General features: G+C 43.0%; 1 protein-coding gene across 5 annotated transcripts in view; it reads right to left on the bottom strand.

The window, feature by feature from the left end:
- Positions 1-1054: 1054 nt before the first annotated feature.
- The window catches only part of CUNH12orf75 (chromosome unknown C12orf75 homolog), a 31813-nt gene continuing 12427 nt past the window's right edge, over positions 1055-20440 (bottom strand). For 3 of the 5 annotated variants that reach the window (XM_023757254.1, XM_023757253.1, XM_023757252.1), the window contains exons 3-6: positions 7375-7410; positions 6521-6644; positions 5738-5767; positions 1055-1913 (exon numbers count right to left, since the gene is read on the bottom strand). In XM_023757254.1, coding sequence (XP_023613022.1) covers positions 1818-1913; positions 5738-5767; positions 6521-6644; positions 7375-7410 — 286 coding nt within the window. In that variant the 3' untranslated portion in view covers positions 1055-1817. The remainder of the gene's footprint in view (positions 1914-5737; positions 5768-6520; positions 6645-7374; positions 7411-20440) is intronic. The other 2 variants (XM_023757255.1, XM_014459162.2) reach the window with 1 other exon arrangement.

The raw sequence follows: 20440 nt of genomic DNA on the forward strand, positions 1-20440 counted from the left end.
CCTCCTGCTTGCTCCAGCTCCATGGCCGCGGCCGGCTGAAAGCAGGTATCTGGGTTTATTTATCTTCTATAATTGAAACTTTGTTGCCTAGAGTGGAGCTCAGAGCTGGCTGTGGCAGACGGGAAGCTTGGCTTCCTCCATCACTGGGCAACCAAGCCTCCTGCTTGCCCCAGCTCTGTGGCTGCCGGCCGCCATCTTGGTTGGGTTAATTTGCATATAGTCACTCTGATTGGCTGGTGGGCGTGGCTTAAGGTGTAGTGAAGGTACGGTCAATTTGCATGTTTGTCTTTTATTAGTGTAGATATGATGAGGACATTCTTCCTCAAACTCTATAACCCCCGTCTAACCATAAGAAAACAGCAGACAAATCCAAATTTAGGGAAATATCTCAAAATTTCAACCAGTAGGCTTCAAAAGTGTCAAGGTCACGAAAAACAAGGAAAGACTGAAAAAATGCCAGGAGATAGGATGACCACCTGCAACAGAATGAAACGGAATCTTGGGTTGGATCCTGGAACAGGAAAAGGGTATGAATGAAAAACTAATAGAATCCAAGTAAAGGCTGTAGTTGAGTTTACAGCACTGTACTAATATTCAATTTCTTCATTTTGACAAATGTACTGTTTATGTAAGATGTTAAGAATGGGGGAAGCTGAGGGAAAGGTATACAGTAACTCTCTGTGCTGCCTTTATACTCATCTGTAAATCTAGAGTTACCTTGAAATTAAAACTTTTCAAAAAGTGATTCTATATGACGTCCCTAATGGGATAAACTGCTGATAGCCCACCCAAATGCCATTATGGACTTGTGGATATGAGACAGGAATAAGTGCATCATAATCATTTCTTAGTGATTCTTACCTCCGATATTTTTTTATCAATCTGATGTCCCTAGGATTGTCATATGGACCAAATATATAAGATGATGCTTTTCTTCTTGTGAAAAATTTTGGTTTATCATGGTAATCTATACATTATCTTCACAGAATGACATATTGTGTCTATATATCACAGTGTTGTATATGACTTCCTTGAAAGAATTAAGAAGTCCAGGTAAACAGGGATAAAAATATTTTAATTATTGAAATACATTGGTAAATTGAGTAACTTACATTGGAGTACTAACTGGATACACATGACATCATCAAATTAAAAACTTTGCAAATATCCTATTAACCATCCGTCACAGGTCCTTGAAATAGTATAGAATTAACATGATGAGAGGCTGTGATCATTCGAAGGTAGAATGGGAGACTCAATGGCTATGAAGTGTTTGTATTCAGAGCCTTGAACTAAAGGAAACAGGAAAATAATCAAATGTGTATAGCACATGCCAGTTTCAGTCATTTATCTTTAATACTGCAATGTCATACATTGTTCCTAATAAAGGAAATTCTCTGACATTTAAATAAAGCTTAAAACCAAATAGTAAAAAAAAAGGGAAAGAGATAACAGTAAGAATCAATTTAACAATTCTACAGCTAAAAATTAATGTGAAGTAGAAATAGTGAAAGATAACAGACAAATATATTATTTCAGGGAATTCGTCTATAGTGCCTTATATCTTCAGTTACAAATAGAATAAGGACTTGGTTATATAAAAACTATCAAAAAAGTATCAGTGAAAAGACGTCATCTTCATGAACCGGTTGAGTGGCCAGGGTGGAAATGCTGCTGGCGCAGAGCAGGCTGGCTGGGCAAGTCTGTTAGCTCGTCTGTCGTAGGTGGACCGTGGAAAGTTCCATATACAGGTGTACTGTCTAAGTACTTTCTAGTAGCACATCGTTCAATAGGCACCCATGGCTTTAACCACAGACTTAAGAACTTTGGGGAGGTTGGGGAGGCAGGTGACTGTTTAGAATTTCCTTGGAAATGTCTGCACATTGCAACGTCTCTAAATCTTGATGAACATGCTATGAAGATAACAGACAAAGGGGAAATAATTAGCAAGCTTGAAAAAGTACAACGTCAATAAAAATATATCAGTGCCTGGCCGGCGTGGCTCAGTGGTTGAGCATTGACCTATGAACCAGGAGGTCATGGTTTGATTCCTGGTCAGGGCACATGCCTGGGTTTCGGGCTTGATCCCCAGTGTGGGGCATGCAGGAGGCAGCCAATCAATGATTCTCTTTCATGTTTGATATTTCTATCTCTCTCTACCTCTCCCTTCCTCTCTTAAATCAATATACACTGAGTGGCCTGATTATTATGACCACCCAATTGGTAGTTCATTGGGCCACCTTTTGCCTTCAATATTCCAGCGATTCTTCTTGGCACTGACTCCATGAGATGTTGAAAGGTGATGCGAGGAATCTGACACCATGCCTGATGAATAGCACTGTCCAGTTCTGTGAGATTTGATGGTTGTGGAACCAGCTGCCTGATGGCTCTTTTAACTTTGTCCCACAAATGCTCAATTGGATTGAGATCTGGTGATTATGGGGGCCACCTAAGCAAGGTAAAGTCTCCCTCGTGTTCTTGAAACCACTCCTGCACAATACGAGCACCGTAGTATGGCGTATTGTCTTGTTGGAAGAAGCCATCTCCATTGGGATATGCCATCAACATGATAGGATGAACTTGATCAGCAACAATACTTAGGTATGTTGTGCTATTCAGATGTTGTTCCACACGAATTAAAGGGCCCAAATCATGCCAGGAAAACATGCCCCAAACCATAACACTGCCCCCACCAGCTTGAAGGGTTGTACTCATGCATGTGGGGTGCATGCTTTCATGCTGCTTCCACCAAATTCTCACTCTGCCATCTGCATGATGCAAGTGGAAACGTGATTCATTGGACCACATGACTTTTTTCCAATGTTCGACTGTCCAATCCTTGTGTTCCTGTGCGAATTGGAGACGTTTTATCTTGGTAACTGCAGACAGCAAAGGTGTTCGAACAGGCCTTCGGCTTCCATATCCCATACGATGCACTGTACAGCTAATTTGCCTACAAATGTCAGGTGGTCATAATAATCTGGCCACTCAGTGTGTGTGTGTGTGTGTGTGTGTGTGTCAGCTGAAGGTCTATCAATTATTTACTTATTTTCTTTAAAGTAAAACACACATTCAACATTCACTTACTGTTAATACATAGCCAGCACAGCGCTAATCACTGACTTATATAAAGAGGCAAAGTCAGGTAGAAAAGAAGACTCATAAACTTACAATTAAAACATGTCATAATAATTCCCAAAATTAGCTGCATATCAGCATCACCCAAGTTAAAGGTACAGACTGCTCAGGCAAAGCCCCGTCCCTTCCCTACATGGGCAGACTCTCCTGGGAGGGGTCCCGCCATCCACATTATGTCGAAGGGGGATGCTGACTAGCTAGCCCATCCATTGGCATCTGAGAGCCATCCCTTGAGCTCCTCTGTGCTGGCAGTACTCCACACATCTAAGTAGGCACAACTTTCACCCTCGAGTCATCTGTATTAGAAACTACACATTTATATCGTGATATAAGTATTCTTAAAAGATTCTGAAATCACTCCTCAATTTGCTTCAAAAAGCACCCAAGTCAACTTTGAACTTTGGTCATTGAGTGAGTTCTGGGGCTTTATTTAAAAAGAGATTTTACGTGTGAGGCCACAAAAAGGTGTCTCCACTCCTCTGCATAAAATGTCTTTCTTGCCAAAGGACAGTGTTCTCATCAGGGTTTCTGCCCAGTAATTTAAGCCCAGAAAGCCATGAGTTCAGATGTGTTACAGATAAGCACCACATGGATGCTTAGCAACTAGGGAAAACTGACAGCCTTTCAACTTGGGAAACGTTGCAGGTAATTCAAAGGAGGCCAAAGAAAAAACCAGGATCAAGCCGGTTGTGTAGAAATAGGGAAAACTGAGAAGAGAGAGGGATGGCAATAAAATAATATACATTTACAGCTATGAGTTGTAAGGAGATATTCTAGCCAGCTGTCTAAAGTTAGGTGGGCTGGCTTATAAACAACAATGCTAAATTGTTACCAGGGAATTTTAGATGCACATACAAATTTTAGCAATCATCTTGCCTCCTCTGAGAAAACTAAAAGTGAGAGAAGAAGGTAAAGGATTTGTCTAAGGTCCTGCATTAACAGAGCTACCGAGTCGCCTGATATCTGTCTACGTGGTACCTTTGCCCACTCTATTCCCTTGCTTTTTGAAATACACCCTGTTTTCAGGAATGCTCTCTTTCAACGACATTACCTTTTTTTAATTGATGCCAATAATTAAAGTACTACTGCAATAGGGGGAAACTGGCAGGGAATTTAGAGATCTATATGGAGGGTTAGAACTCTATTAAAAAATACTAGGAATAGAAAACCTCCATCAAATTCCTAGAGACACTCAACACCCTAATGTGATCATGGGCACGAGGGAATAAAGCTCCATGATGCTGTTGCCTTGAGGAGAAAATCTTTGAAGAAGTAGCTACCCAAGACTGTGTCCCCATCCCCAGTGGGAAAGCTTATTTGTCTCCACCTATGAGCTTATTTTGTGACTCTCCCCCATCCCAAACACCAACTCCACTACTGTCCTTCAGCAAGAATTGGTTCAATAGCAATCTGTCTTGCTAAGCATTAATTCCATTTTATAGATTAAAAAAATGGAGACAACAAAGGGGAAGTCGTCCTGGTCAGGTGGCTCAGTTGGTTGGAGTGCCATCCCTTACACCAAAAGGTTGTGGGTTCAATCCCTAGTCAGGGCACATACAGGAGACAACCAATTAATATTTTTCTCTCACATTGCTATTTCTCTCTCCTCTCTCCCCTCCTCCCCCTCTCTCTAAAAACATGTCCTTGGGTGAGGAATTTTTTTTAAAAGGGGAGGGGGGCACTTTGCCCAGCTCATAGGTAAAAGAGCTTGAATTCAAACCCAAGGCTGTATGGCTCCCAAAAGAGAATGGGCTACCTCAGGAATCTTAGGAGACAGAGCATTCCTGATCACTGGAGGTTCAAGAGGCAAAAGATGTTATCCAGCACTACTGAAAGGCAGTGGGATCCACCCACCAAATGTGTTGTTAGACCAGGTGGGCTGAGGCTCTTGCCCCTACCAAAAGGATGCTGGGTATGTTTCAGAGACTGGGGGTAGGTAATAAATGAAGCTATTTTCACCTGTTCTTGTTCATCTTATTTAATTCTAACTCCAAGCTCTTCACCAGGACCCCAGGTCCATGGTGCATCCTTTAGACAATGTTTTCTTCTGTCTACATTGAACATGCTTTATGATATCCAAGCAGTAAACTTGGCCTGTGATTTTACTCCTCCTTCCCACATAACTTGGCACTGATGGCTTGCCCATCTCCACTGGAGTCTTGGTACTGATACATCTCCTCTATGTACATTAACTAACTCCTGGCTGTTGTCAAACACTTAATGTGGGTCCTAACCTAATTCCCAGCCCTATCCTCTCTAGTCTCTCCCTGTCTTTCTAAGGTCCTAGCCCCTTAACGTTTTAGGCAATGAAGAGTGAAATCTCACTGTTTTTGGTAAACTCTTGGCTTGATTGTATTGAATGAATTAAGTTTCAGTTGAAAGAAAATAAAAAATATTTTAAAACCTGCAAAAGCAATTGATCTGATCATTAAAGACTCTTTACAATAAAACATGTTCCATTCCATAGATTTGCGCACAAGATGAACCCTCCCTCCTAATCTTGAAGTCCACGATTTCTTAGAAATACATAGTAAAATAATACCGATAGTTCATTTATCAAGGCTAAGCATATCCAATTATTTAGAAAAATATACAGTACCTCTTGATTATTGTCATATTTTCTTCTAATCTTAAAGAGAAAATTAAGAAAAGGTTAAATATTCAGAACATATTCTAGTTTCTCATAAAAGCACAAAGAATCGTGACATACATTATTTGCTAATTCAAATCATAAAGTAGAGAAACAGCAATGAGGAACAAATAAATAATGTATGCTAAAATTAATGTCACACAGCCTTGTGTGCACATTAGATATATGAATAGCTCTTTAAAACTCATGAGACAACTGTGCAGTGCCCAGTAAATCAGCACTCTTTACCACAACCCTCACTTAAAAGTTTACTTAAGCAAGAAGCTATCTACAAGGTTGCAGTCACACCTATTATCAACAGGACCTCGCTCACTTCACAATTACTGTTAACCTTACTTCATTTAATTGTACAATAGGCAGTTACTCTTCCTCTAATCGCTAGACTCATTACCTTGTGTGTTCTACATATAAGAATTTACTTGTATGTTCTACAAAAAAAAACCCGTAGACTGACAGACACATTAACTTCCATTTTCACACTGATCACCACTGAAATTAATTAAAAATGAAACATACCAATACCCCTGGAGCATAACCACAGACAGAGGCTAAATTATGGCTCTCATCATAGGAGTGGTAATTTCAACAAATGATTCCAAGACCAGAGACCTGGTTCCCTGCTACTCAGTAATATGTAGGTGGAGATAAGCAGGCTGAAATTTAAATTTCATATTTTTCACAAAACACAAAATACATCTTTAGAGAAAATAAACATCACGTGATTTTGCTTACTTTTTTGAACTGTCTTTGTTGGATTAGATACCATGTTGACAGCTTCAGATGGGAGACCAACATACACTCCTCCATAGTTTCTTCAAGAAGCAGATACAGAAAAATCAGACCAATTTCGATGGAACTTTATATTTGAAGAAAGCAATAGAAGCATGGAGTAATTCAAACAATTAAAGAATTATTAAAATAACTCATGTTTTTTCAAAAGTAGAATTCAGACTGTTATTGCCTTTGGAAATGTAATTTATTTTCTATTAAAAGAAGCTACATATATAAAGAAAGCTGTATTAAGTTAGTAGGAATTTTAGATATTTTACTTACAATAGGAAAGAAGAAAAGAGATATAGAAATAAATATCGGTGGAGTGACGTAATATTTATCAAGAATTCCCAGGGGCCAAAGTGATATTCATTGCTATGGACATACAGAAACATTTCAGCTATAGGTAGACATAAATATAAAATTCTGAGACAAAGAGCTAAGGACTAATGAGAGCAGGGAGAGTTAACCAGAGGAGGAATGGGGGGACGGAGAAGGCTGAAAGAATAAAGGGAGGTCACCCAGTTAGGAAGAATAGCACACGCAATGGCCACAGGGTGAAAACTACTACAGGCCGCGTGCATAGGACAAAAACCAAACTTGCTTGAAAGAGGCAAAGATAATGAACCCTGGGCAAGTTCTTTTCCAGATCACACACTCCATGCCAAAAGTTGTCTTGGTGGAGTCTCTACTCTATTGGTAGTGTGCTACAGTGTTAAATTAAATTTGTGAGTCAAATTAAAGCACGTTAAATTACATCCATGAGATGTGGCCAAAATTATTCAAATTAAAGCCAGCTTCACTATCAAACATACCGCCTCTTGTCATCTTCTGTTAACGAGTCTTCTGTTCTGAAAGATCAAAAACATATTTATGAGCCATTTGGTTATGTAGTCAAAGACTTCATTTTTGGTTATGAGAAAAGGAACTCTGAGTTAAAGTCTATTTGATTTCAAGTTCTTCCATCAAGTATCTCTGTTACACAGTGTTCTGGCTCCACCTCAATCATTCATACATTTAAAAAAATTGGTGATTTTCTACCTAACAAACTATGCAAACCCAACAAATGCCAGAAAGCTCAACTGCAAACAAAATTAAATGCTGAGGGCAGCCAACATGGGGAAGAGCACAGAAATGAGGCGTCAGGAAGCCCTGGTTCTTCTCTCAGCTGTGCCACCCGCCCCCTGTGTGACTGAGAGGCTGTGGGCAAGTGGCCCACCTGTATCTCATTTGTAAAATAAAGGGGTCGACCAGATGGCTCCGAAGGTCCCTTCCAGGGTCCTAATACACTATGACTTCGTATTTCTCATGCCAGTTCAGTGGAGCAACTCCAGGTATGAAGTATTTCTTTAGTGCAAAAAGAATTCATGTCAATTAGATCTTTTTTTATCTAAAAAAAACAAAAAAAAAACAAAAAAAAAAACTCCCACCACTTCATACATGATCTACTGCAAAGAGAAGGAGGAAATGTTTAACGGGAAGTCTGTAGAAGGAATCACTACTGTAAAATGCACAGCCCCTTTCCTGGTATAAGGGGAACCCATATTCTGCTAGAATTCCTTGGCATATTTCTAAGAGGATCAGGAAGCTTTCCTTGAAGCACTAGTTAGCATACATACTTTACTTTTCTGAAAGAAAATGAAAACTCAACGAGATCCAAATACATCTGGCTGAACTCAACATACAATTCTTAGGGGCTTCAGTCAAGAAGAAAAGCAGCCCAGATGGCATGGCTCAGTGGTTGAGTGTTGACTTATAAACCAGGATCTCGATTCAATTCCGGGCCAGGGCATATGCCTGGATTGCGGGCTCAATCCCCAGTGCGGGTTGTGCAGGAGGCAGCCGATCAACGATTCTCTCTCATCATTGATGTTTCTATCGCTCTCTCCTCCATTCTTCTCTGAAATCAATAAAAATATATTAAAAATAATAATAATAAAATTTTAAAGAAGAAAAGCAAAATGAAAACATCTAAACAGCTTCACTGAATCTTCTAATTCTAGGGACTATCTAGGGACTAATTGTGGGTTCACCCACTTCAAAGCAGTCAATATTCCAAATGTATATGTACATGAGATTTTACTTCATTGCAACAGCCAGTAAGTTCCAAATCTATAAAGGACGGGCTTATAAAGGTGACAATTATCTCTTGCACACTGGCCATGCCCACAGCTGATACTCCAATTGAGGTCAAGATCCCCTGGAGGTCTCATTGATCCAACTGAGCACATAACCTGCACTGGCCAGATAATTACCAACTTCATTTCTCTCTTGCTCAAGTTGGGTCATTTTTTAATCCAAAGGTGTCAAAGTCATACTGTATTAAAAATGGTGTTATGCTCATCGAAGTGGTATAACAAAGTGTTGTTTACTCCTTGTAATTAAAATTGATTTATAACTTGTTAGTACAGGTAATAGGAAAATGATAGTGACAAACTCGTTCAAGATTATTAGAAAGGTTTACTTGGTCCTGAGTGACAAAGGTTATCATGAAATTATTTTTGAAGCTATATGTAACTGATAGATTGGGACATATTTTCTGCCATAGCTAACCTTTTCACATCCAGTTATATATCTGTTTATTTTAATTATTTTCCTTCTTAGTTCTGCTTAAGGATAGAGTCAAAGTTTTAAAATATATTTTAACTTCCCCAAATATAACAAAATCACAAATAATTTTAATCTATCATATATTATTCAATATCCTAAAACCTAGTCTGTATTCATATGTGTCAGTAGTTTGTAATGGCATTCAAATAAAAATTGTATTCATTCTAAAAAAAACAATCAACAACCTTACATATCTAACTGGCAGGAAATGATCATGTAGCTACCACATTTATTGGATAACAAATTAAGCTTCAGATATAATACAAAATGTGAAAAAAATACCACTTATACTTATAAGATGTCTATTCTTTTAAACCTTCAAATAATTTATAATGCCTGCCTTTGTACATATGCCCCCATGTATAAGACTGCTGCTTCACCCATTCCTTCCACAAACAATTATCCTGCAATACGATGATTGGAGACCGAAGACTATATGGGCAAATATGGCATCATCAGTGAGTCCCTCTCATGTGTCAGGTACAGTGTGGGGCACTTCACACCATCAGTGCTATTCCTCACAACAACTCGGAGAGTTCAGACCTGAGGAAACAGGTTCAGAGAGCCATGTCGTTAATACACATGCGAGACCAACAGGCAAGACCAACACTGACCTCATGCCCCTGGCACCAAAGCCACACTCTGCATTCTAACCCACCACTCTGCCTCTCAAATAGGAAGATGTAAAGGTCAATAACACTTCCAGTGACAAACCAACAAGGTGGCTTCCCCTAAAGTGGGCTCCCCCCCCGCCCCCACCGACTCTATCAAAAGCCTTGAGCATCACCACTGGCTCACAGCCTGCTGTGTGACTGTCCCTGTTAGTGCTACATTATTTCCTTTAATCCTCACTACTACCCTGCAAAAGTGGTGGTGGCCACATTTTAAAGATGAAAAACTGAGCTCTGAATGGTTCAGTAACATACCCAGGGTTACACACCCACATAATAGAGTCAGAATGCAAACACAGGCCAGTGTGATTCCAACTCCTGCTCCATAAACCGTGAGCCCATGCTAATTCAAACCAGAGAAGCACCCCATCTCCCAAGCTGGATCTTCCCAATTTGTACCATCCCACTTAGGAAAGAGGAACCAAGATGGTAGAAGAGTCTTAGTTAACGTTTCATTAGCATTAGGAGAAACCTCTAGCAGCTGCCGTAGTCAATCCATCTTCGTAGAACTTGACAAATTGCTGCGGAACTCATTTTTATCCAAGTGCCAAAGTTGTCCTGATCAGATGTTACATTAGAATTTATTCGCCTGAAAAATCAGATCCAGACTGAGATTCGGTCAGAAATGATGCTTGGTCCAAAGTAAACGAAATCCACCCTCGCCGGTCTGGCTCGGTGAATAGAGTGTAGGCCTGTGGACTGAAGGGTCCTGGGTTTGACTCCGGTTGAGGGCACATCGTCATTGATATTTCTATCACTCTCTCCCTCTCCTTTCCTCTCTGAAATCAATCAAAGTATATTTAAAAAATAAATAAAGTAAGTAAGTAAACTAAATCCCCTCTGAACAGATAGGTCCAAGCCACTGTGTTTCACTGCCTGAGGACCAAATGCTGCCCTGCTCACGTCCAAGAGGACAGCACACTACCAGCTGGGATGACGTGGTCTGGCCCCAACTCCACAGGCTGTGGCCTCAGGAAGAAGAATTTGCAGCAACAAAGCTTCCTGGTTAAAGGAAGGCCCGGAGCTGTTGAGCCAAAGGCCCTGAAAAACCGGTGGAATTGCCACCAGGTCACTACTGCTGCAGGCGAGAGCTACAAAATCCTCCTTCTGGTGTGGGGACTAACTTTTCTAAAAGAGCGTGGGGTTATTTTAAACTATTTTCTTTTTCTGGAGTACACAGCCTCCCTTTTCACTAGATTATAATATTTTTTGCCTTTCATTTTTTAAATAATTTTTTAGTTAGTTTTTTAATCACAGTTGGCATACAATGTTCTATCAGTTTCAGGTATACAACCCCGTGATTAGACATTTCTATACTTTGATCACTCCAATCCATCTGTTCCCATCTGACACCATACACAGTTACTGCAATGTTACTGACTACATCCCCTCTGCTGCACTTTACATCCTCCTGACTGCTTTGTAACTACCAATCTGTACTTCTCAATCCCTTCATCTGACAGGTTCTTTCTTGTTGATATGGGAAGTGGATATTATCTTGAGGCAGCTCAAAACAGGGGGGTTAAGTTAATCTGACCACTAAACAACTGAGCAAGAAACGTAAGTCTTTGGGACTCTAATCCTTGGGAGAGTCTCGGGTTTGGAATGACGCCCTGGCTGTCCGGACACCGGGGCTGCCCATCTGGACACCATTTTAAGATATCATTGCGCTCGTTTCCTCTCGCAAAACACATTTTGAAAGGTTTTGTTATCAACCGGCCTTCACGGCGAATTCACTAATATTTTCTTAGACATTCAGATGCCAAAGGGAGCTTGTGATGAGCCTGGGATCTCCCAGGTTCCCACTGGGAGCTGATGTAATGGGATCTGGTGAGCCTGTGCGGCCTCACTGTGGGCACAGGCAGGTTTCCATTCAGTTTCCGAGGGAATGAAATGAGTCCATCGCGGTCCTTCTTCGGCCTCACAAACCCAGAACGTCCAGGCGAGGACCCTGCTCAGGTCAGCTCTGGGATGAGCCCGTCTGCTTCACTGAGGACTTGATTATTTTTCTTTCCTGGTCACTACAGCTTACGTGGGAGAAGGGTGGCTACTGGGTGGCCTGCAGCTGTGATGGCTGATGGTTTATAAAATCTGTCCCCCAAACCGTGAAGGGGAAAGGAGGGAGGACAGAACACAAAGCCACACCTCCCGGCTCTGGGAGGACGGCGGCATGGACAATCTAGAAAGTCCTCAGAAACAGGCCTCATTACTCTACTTTCTGCCGGTGCTGGAGCCGATCAGGAAAAGCAGCAAACGAGATGACCTCACCCGTGAATCTTCCCTTCGAGAGGCGAGCCCGGAGATTAGATTATTCCACGCTGGAACAGATCAAGTGAAAACGAGGCCAGCTCACAGCAGATGAGCTGGCAAAGAGGCCAAATGCTCTGCTGTTCTTGATGACACTACTCAGGGGTTACTGGTCCAAGTACCGCTGTGACTCAGCCCGCCCATAATCTTGCTCCCTCAGAAAAGGAGCAAGTGGACAGACATCAGCCAGGATGAACCTCCTCGGGGTAATGCACTTCTAAGTAATAGTTCTAACAGCGTTCAGGAGTCAAGGCCCAGACACCAACAAGCAGAGGTGCTGAAGAATGAGAAATCTACTGTAAACGAGGAAGACACCTTGAAAATAAGGCTTCTACCAAGAGAACCAAAAACATAGGGTTATAGGAGGTAAGGGACCAGGTACCATACACCAAACCACCTCAAAATCAAAAGTGAAAGGTAACTTTTACCAGGTTCCCTCTCCGCTCCCCTGCCCTGGCCCCAAGGTCACCACTAGGGAGCCAAAGGCCAGGCTCAATGAGGGGGAAAGGAAACTAGCACAAATTACCAAAGGTGACCCAGAAACAACCATGTGGCATACCAAGACAGAACGCGCTCTTGCTAGACATGTGCTGGACATGAAGCTACTGTCTCTCCCCACCAAGTCCCCACCCCCTGCTCTGTGATGCTGGGGCTGGGGTTCTGAAAACCACACTCCCCTTGGCCATCTGGCTCCCTGGCAGGCTCCACCAAGGAGATGCTGGCAATCAAATGCAAAGGAGGAAAAGGACTATGCCTGTCAGCATCCCCCAGCAGCTGGTGCCCGTGTCCAGAGCAGGACCCTTTACTCTCCTTTTCTGGTCACTACAGCTCAAGTGGGGGGCTGGGGGCAGTGGCTACTGAGTGGCCTGCGGCTGAGATCACTGAGGGATTTCAAAAGTCAGATGCGTCACCTCCAGCCTGGAGCACCCCGTCTCCCCAGCAGCAGCCAGGCAGCACTCTCTCCTCAGAATCTGGGCCCCAGCCCCTGAGAACCCCTCTTCCTTCAGCTCCTAGATGTTCATAACCTCAACCTCTTTCCTTTGTCACTCTAGCCTGAGCTCGGGTAGCCTCTTCCCACTATTACTGGTTCTGTTCATCTCGGCCTTCCTTTCTTACCTTTTCAATCCTCCAACGTCTGCTTCACCAAGTCCTCACAGGAAATTCTCTGCCAAAATGGTTCGTGATTTCCCTTACCCTGACTGGGCACTAACTAATACATCACTTGGCAGCAAGAATGGGCTGTATCTCACCCACCGAACCCGTCTCACTAACGCATCTAAAGTACTTGTCAGTTTCTGTTCATCAGGTTCACTTACAGTGTCATCAATATATTAGATCAGTAGGATGTGCTGTGCAGAACAGAGGATAGGACACAGAGGCAAGACTGATGGTGGACTGTCAGGAAAAACAAGCTGCTCCTGGTAATCTTTGCAAACTGGCTCAGAGGTGAAGGATTTGCCAGACCAAAGTTTTCATAACAGAAGCCAGGGCTCTGTTGGTTATTCTCAATGAAGATGCCATATCTCGAACAGCAGCTGAAATTGAAATCACCTCTTTATGAGGTTTACAATACTCCAAAGTCACCCTGTAAAATATACTTGCCTTCTGCACAGGCCACACAGGCAAGTTCAATGGGGGTAGGAGAGGTATCTCCATGCCTTTGTTTTCTCAAGTCTTTTGTGAGGACACTAATTTCTGAAATTCCCCCAGGGATGCAGTATTCCTTTTGTTTATTATCCTGGTAGGGAGGGGAAATCCCACTGGCTTCTGCTTAGCCCTTCCTACCAAGATAGCCTTACGTCACCAGTCAGAGGGCCAACAGTGGGGAGTCAGCCAGATGCCAAATATGTCTTCTCCAATCATGAATTCAAGAACTAAGAAAATAACCAGAGCACGGGTCTGCAGACTATTACACCCACTGTAATTCTGAACATTAGCCAAAATTCCATTTTTCACCTCACAACCATAGGTCCACACATGGACTGGTGGGCCACTGTGGCACTTTTGGGTCCTCGGGTATTAATATAAACTCAGAGCTAGTGTCTAGAAATGTGTAAAAAGTCCAGGTCCTTTTTTTTTTTTTAGCTCTAGACACAGTTGCACATGAGCCCCTTTGGGGAAGACGGAGGATTATCTACAGCACATGCCTGTGGCCATGTTTAATGTTCCCTCAGGGAGCATGGCCTCCCCTTTAAATCAAGGGGCTCAGAGACTACTTTGGGTCTAGAAACTGAGTTTCCATGGTGATGACTCAAGTCAGGTTCCTGACTCCCAGACCAGAAGTTTTCCCCTTATAGAAATACACAGAGGAAGAATATTAACCTTTAAAAAGGCCGTCCATCTAATTCATCCCAATGGAGACTGTGATCAACTAGCTACGATTAAAGATCCTTCCAGGATAAAACATTTTTTTAAGATGTTTAAAATTGATTTTTAGAGAGAAAGGAAATGAGGGGGAGAGAGACAGAAACATCGATGTGAGAGCAAAACATGGATCAGCTGCATGCCCCCTACCGGGGATGGAGCCCAAAACCCAGGCCTGTGCCCTGACAGGAAATCAAACTGGCAACCTTGCAGTGATGGGACAATGCCCAACCAACGGAGCCACACCAGCCAGGGCCGGGATAAAACATTTACTGCCTCTTCACCCTGCTGCCCATGACAGTAAGTGTGCCCATCTTGTCTCACGTGTTAAGTTCTACCACCACTTGGCCTCCGCTCCTAAGGGCCCATCTCAGGGACAGCTTCTCCCACTGTCATAGCCATCTTATGGGGGAAGCCACCTCAGAGCTTATCAGAGATACTAGTACTCCCTATTCTGTTTCTCAACGGAGCAGGTCACACTTCAGAGATTCATACCGGCATTCCTTTCCCCTTAAGCCTTTGGGTCCCCTTCCTCTCCGTTATACCAGGGAAGCTCTGTCATAACTTCCCTGGTTAGAGTGCAAGCTCATTCTGTTTCATCAACTGAGTTAACTGAACTGTCCCAGCCGTGCACCTAAGCTATTAAACCTAGAATCTCCATTAGATAATAAATCCAGTCTAATTCAATAGATACTCCTTCCTCCTTGGTTGCACACCCTTAGAATCCATTCCCAGACACATTCCCTCGGTGTCTGGTCATACAGCCTACAAAACCCTGCAGTTGTTTTGTAGTCTAAGCTCGCTCCTCCCAGGTCAGACTGTGCACTTGTCCCTTTGGGGAGCACTGGGGTCTGACTCTATTTGTGGGTCTAGCGGCAAATGGGTGACTACAGTGAGTCTGGAGGAGGACAACTGTACCCTAACAAGGCAACCACCCCAATTCCATGCCTCCCACCCAACTGGCCTACCCCCTTTCTCAACGGCACTGCCAGGAAAACAGAAAGTTCCTGGACGGCAAAGAAAGTCCACTCTCTGTCATTAGTTTCACCTCAGTTCTAATTTGGGCCAGTCTCGTGCTCTTGAGAGAGGAAATAGGAAACATAAGAGGCTACATCAGCTGCCTCTATTCTCACCAGGGACTAAACAGCCACAAAATCCTCCCTGCAATATGGAACTGAATCTAAAACTCTGCCAGAGAAACCCTTGAGTTTACCACCGTTTTAATGCCCTGATAGGATGACCAAATGCAGTGAGACGGGAAAGTCACAGCCCACCTTGACTTCTGGCCTCCCTAACGAAGTAAAGAGTAAAGGGAGGTAAGGACACAAATAGGTCGGCTTTTTTTTATTCAAAGGTATATATAGAAGCAACCAACTATGTGAATAATTTTAAGGGTCTAGAAAGGATGAGATTTAAGTATAGTTTAATTGTACCTGTTGGCTAAAGTTACAAATTCAAGATCTCTATGATCAGTTACGTGTGCCTCTGTGCCAAAGAGAGAAGCATGAGTGTGTGTGTGTGTGTGTGTGTGTGTGTGTGTGTGTGTGTGTAAGGGAGGGAGGGAGGGAGGAAGGGAGGGAAGGAGGGAGGGAGGGAGAGAGAGAGAGAGAGAGAGAGAGAGAGAGAGAGAGAGAGAGAAGGGATAGACCCCAGGAAGGGCCAGAACTAAGGCTGGGTTTTGGGTATCGACATCGTCCATTCCACAGCTGTGCCCGGGATCAATCTTAGAAGGAAGACTTGCTTCTGTAGTCCAGAGAGCAAAGGAGCAAAGTAGTACTAAAGGACTTGCATTATTGTTAACGAGAAGTTATTCCATTTTCTAGTTATATGTGAGCCACTACTCTACAGAGTAAGCTTGCGTGCTAAGCGTGTTTGCTGTAGAGAGAGCATGACCGAAAGCCTAATGGTAACCTGCGTTCTCCGCTATGAAGAGAGTGCTTTCTTTCTGACCATAAACATCATTTGAAAAGTTGTGGAAAGTGCTGTAGTGTTTGAAAAAAAATGTAACAGTGCAATTATTTTTTAATCATCAGCTCACATACCATCTTATGAAGAAAACCTTTTAAGCCAAAGGAACATTTTCTAAGAACCATGGAATATGTATTAACTATTTTGGACCATGTTTAAAAAATACACTGGGCATTTCATTAAAACTGGGTCTCTTTTGTTAGCAAAAAATTAGCTTCTTTTTTACCAACGGAGAGGTGTTCAAGGAGAAAGAACGTCCAAGGTTAACCCAGTGGTTCTCAAGATAACCTAAAGTGAGATCACCTGCTCACAGGCACTGACTCAAATTCTTGGTCACAGCATCAATAAATATGTTTGAGGGTGGACCACTAGTCACTAATATTTCCCCCACTTTGGAGATGGTTAAAAAGATAAATCTTCAGTTGACATTTTAAAATTGACAGACCCTTGCAGAGTGGTATACTGTTGAGTGACATCTCTCTTACCAAAGCTGGCCCAACACTTGGCCCTCACACAAGCATGTCAGAAAAAAAGGAAAAAAAAAAAAGAGGAACTAACCATCGGCAACCACAACTAAACTTACAGTTGGATAACTTCAGATTTCAAACCTGCTTTCTTCTATCTCAGTTACCACCAACACCTGTAGCCTACTGCCTGTGAACTTGCTAATGTCTTAACCCTTATCAGACTGAACATCTGCACTGATTCAGACCCTGTCTGCTTCACACTAGGTCTGTAGACCCTTCCTGAACGAACCAGACAGACCGGATTTCTCTCTGACTTCTTTCAAGTCAAGGTTCACAGGAGGTGGGCTGCCTCCAAACCAGTTACGTGCCTGTGGTTGCTCTTTGGGGCGAGATGGCTTTCCTCTGCCTCTCCTGTTTATCACTGTATTCTGTGCCTTCCTATTTAAAACCAAGTATCTGTACAGAATACCTAAATCTTTCCATCAGTTTATACTACTATGATCTCCATCTTATCAATAACTATCACTTTAATTAAAAGAAACCTTATCCAGCCCTGACCGGGTGGCTCAATTGTATGTCCCATACACCAAAAACGCTGCAGGCTCGATTCCGGGTCAGGGCACACACTGAGGTTTCAGGTTTGATCTCCAGTCCAGTGCATGTTTCTCTCTCACATCAATGTTTCTCTCTCTCTTCCTCTCCCTCTCCTGTCCTCTCTCTAGAATCAATGTAAAGCATATCCTTGGGTGAGGAAAAGGAAGGAAGGTAGGGAGGGGGGGAGGGGAGGGGAGGGGAGGGGATGGGAGGGGAGGAGAGGAGAGGAGAGGAGAGGAGAGGAGAGAGGGAGGAGGGAAGGAGGGGCCCTAGCCGTTTGGCTTAGTGGATAGAGCGTTGGCCTGTGGACTTAAGGGTCCTGGGTTCGATTCCAATCAAGAGCATGTACCTTGGTTACAGGTCCCCCGGCCTTGGTTGGGGTGTGTGCAGGAGGCAACCAATCGATGTGTGTCTCTCACATGGATGTTTCTGTCTCTCCCTCTCCCTTCCACTCTCTCTAAAAATCAATGGAAAAATATCCTTGGGTGAGAATTAACAAAAACAATAAATTTAAAAAGAAAGAAAGAAACTTTATCCAAAGTTACTATATCAAATATAAACCATTACTTTTTTCTTCCTCAGTAATACATGATAGTCAAAATGTTTTATTCACTTATTTGCTCAGTTTCTGAGTTGTATAAAAGAGCTATCTGAAGTGACCTTAAAAGGGGTTTCAAAGGTAAAATAATGGAACCATGGCACGGATCCATTGTGTGCACTCTCAGGAACAAATACAGATGACAAATGTGAGACAGAGTTCCCTCCCCCACACTCAATTAGCATCTCCTAACTCATCCTGGCTATAGCCTGCCTTAAAATGCACAAAGTTCACTTCCCTAGCTTTCCAGACCTAACATAGTTATGTGGCAAAAAAAAGAGAGAGAGAGAGAGAGAGAGAGATTTATTTTTTTATTCATCAAGAAAAATATTCTAAATCTAGAGCTATTCTTATTAGCAATGATCTAAGAAGCTGAAAACCAGCCTGCAGTCTTTTCTTTTTCCATATTTGCAGTGCCACCAACTTAGTTTGATTTGTAAACAGTAAAAATTTAATATGGACGCCTCTGGAGACTTTGAGCGTAGCTAACTATCTACTTTTAGTTGCCATTCATCGTAATCTTTCGGAATAAGTTTGTTAATTGACAATACTGACTTCCAGTCACACCACAGTTCTCCAGATAAAGTATAATTATTTAACTTTCTTTATAATGTTTTTATGACGGCTCCTGCTTTTTAGGGTGCTTCTGATCAAGTCTACCAAACAATTACATTTGATTTAGGATCGAATTAATGTTTTATCGTGGACTGTTTCGGCATATTCGCAAACCTCATTCATTTCTTCCCAGTGTCAAAACTTCTTTGGAGAGTCACCTTTAAATCTCTTCCTTGGATGAGCCCCTTGGCAATATCGGTCCCCTTCTTTCTTCTAGAATGTATTACTGGAGAACTTGAGTAGCATTCACTACTTGTATGGGGCTAATGGATCAGAGCTGAATTACAATTTCCCTGCCCCTCTACTGCTCTCCTAAGAAGCACACGGGGTTGGGGTTATTTCATCACTGGCTGTGAAAGTATCATTTGCCATAAGTCAGTCAGGAATGTTCTCTCCGCCTCCTTACCTAAAGAACCCCTGCTTTTCCCTGATGGTATCACTTCTCCAGAACCTGGACCACATGCAGCTTGTTTTCTCATATCCCAGAGTCTCCAAACAGGAGATGGAGCCAGCATGCTCCCCAACCTCCCCACAGAGCTCTTTCACTCGGGGCCAATTCCGCCTTCACTCAAAACCTCTCCCCTTGGGCGCCGGAGCCCTGCTACAAACAGCCCCAACGCACTGAAGACCTTGGCTTTCTCTCTAAGCGTCATGATCATTCAATCGACCTCTTGCCTCGCATTTCACTGACTTCCTCTATCCCAACCATTTTAATTGCTGCTCTAATAACTTACTCCCACGGCTGCTCAGTGGAGCTTGGTTCCTGGAACTACTTCACCTCTGACATTTCAGAGGAGAAAATCCCACTCCCTAAGGGGGGGAAGAGTCTTCCTTCCGCTGTTCCCAGTCCCAAGACGCCCGCTGTCTTGTTGCAACTTCATCTCCAGTCCCTATACACACACACACACACACACACACACACACACACACACACACACATGCCATTCATGAGCCCCTGTGGGCGTCCCTCCCCGTCTCTCTAGCCCATGCCTTGTAGTCAAGCATTTCAGCAACATTTGCTGGTCTCTATCCCTGGAGGAAGCCACCCATCTACTTTATCTCTTCAAGGTCATATTCCGCTGGGTCCTACCCAAGGAAAATCTAACCGTGTACGGATGGACACCCACTGGGACTGTGTGATCTCTATGAAGGCAAGGCCCTCAAGGCAACGGGTCTTCTGCCATCAGGTATTCATGGCGGAGGCTCTGCTAAATCTTCTCAACAACACTTAAACCACCCAATCCTTCTCTAGCATTTACAGGAGGCAGCAAAGCATATGCCAAGTATTATCCTAGGACACAGAACCTACTGTACCAATAACCATCATAACCCTCGAGTAGTTACTTAAGCGCTCTCTGCCTCATTCCTCATTTGCAAAATGAAACAGCATGACTGTCCCCATCGGACTGCCATGGGTACGGAATGAGATAATGTACCTGAAGTGCTAGAGTCGCTCTACAGCTCACAGCCCTCAATCAAGAGGAGCTACTAACTGCAGAGGATGATGGCAAAGATGAAGATGGCTGCCCTGCACAGTTAGTGCTATTCCAATTTTGCAGATAAGAATACCAAGGACACAGCTAGTAAATGGCAGCAGGTCTCTCTGCTCCCCAAATGCACGCTTTTCCGATGCTACCCCCCCCATCCTCCACACCCTGCCCGCTACTTCACAGAGGATGGGTCCATC

Source organism: Myotis lucifugus, unplaced genomic scaffold (genome assembly GCF_000147115.1).
Source record: "Myotis lucifugus unplaced genomic scaffold, Myoluc2.0 scaffold_103, whole genome shotgun sequence".
NCBI classification, from domain to species: Eukaryota; Metazoa; Chordata; class Mammalia; order Chiroptera; family Vespertilionidae; genus Myotis; species Myotis lucifugus.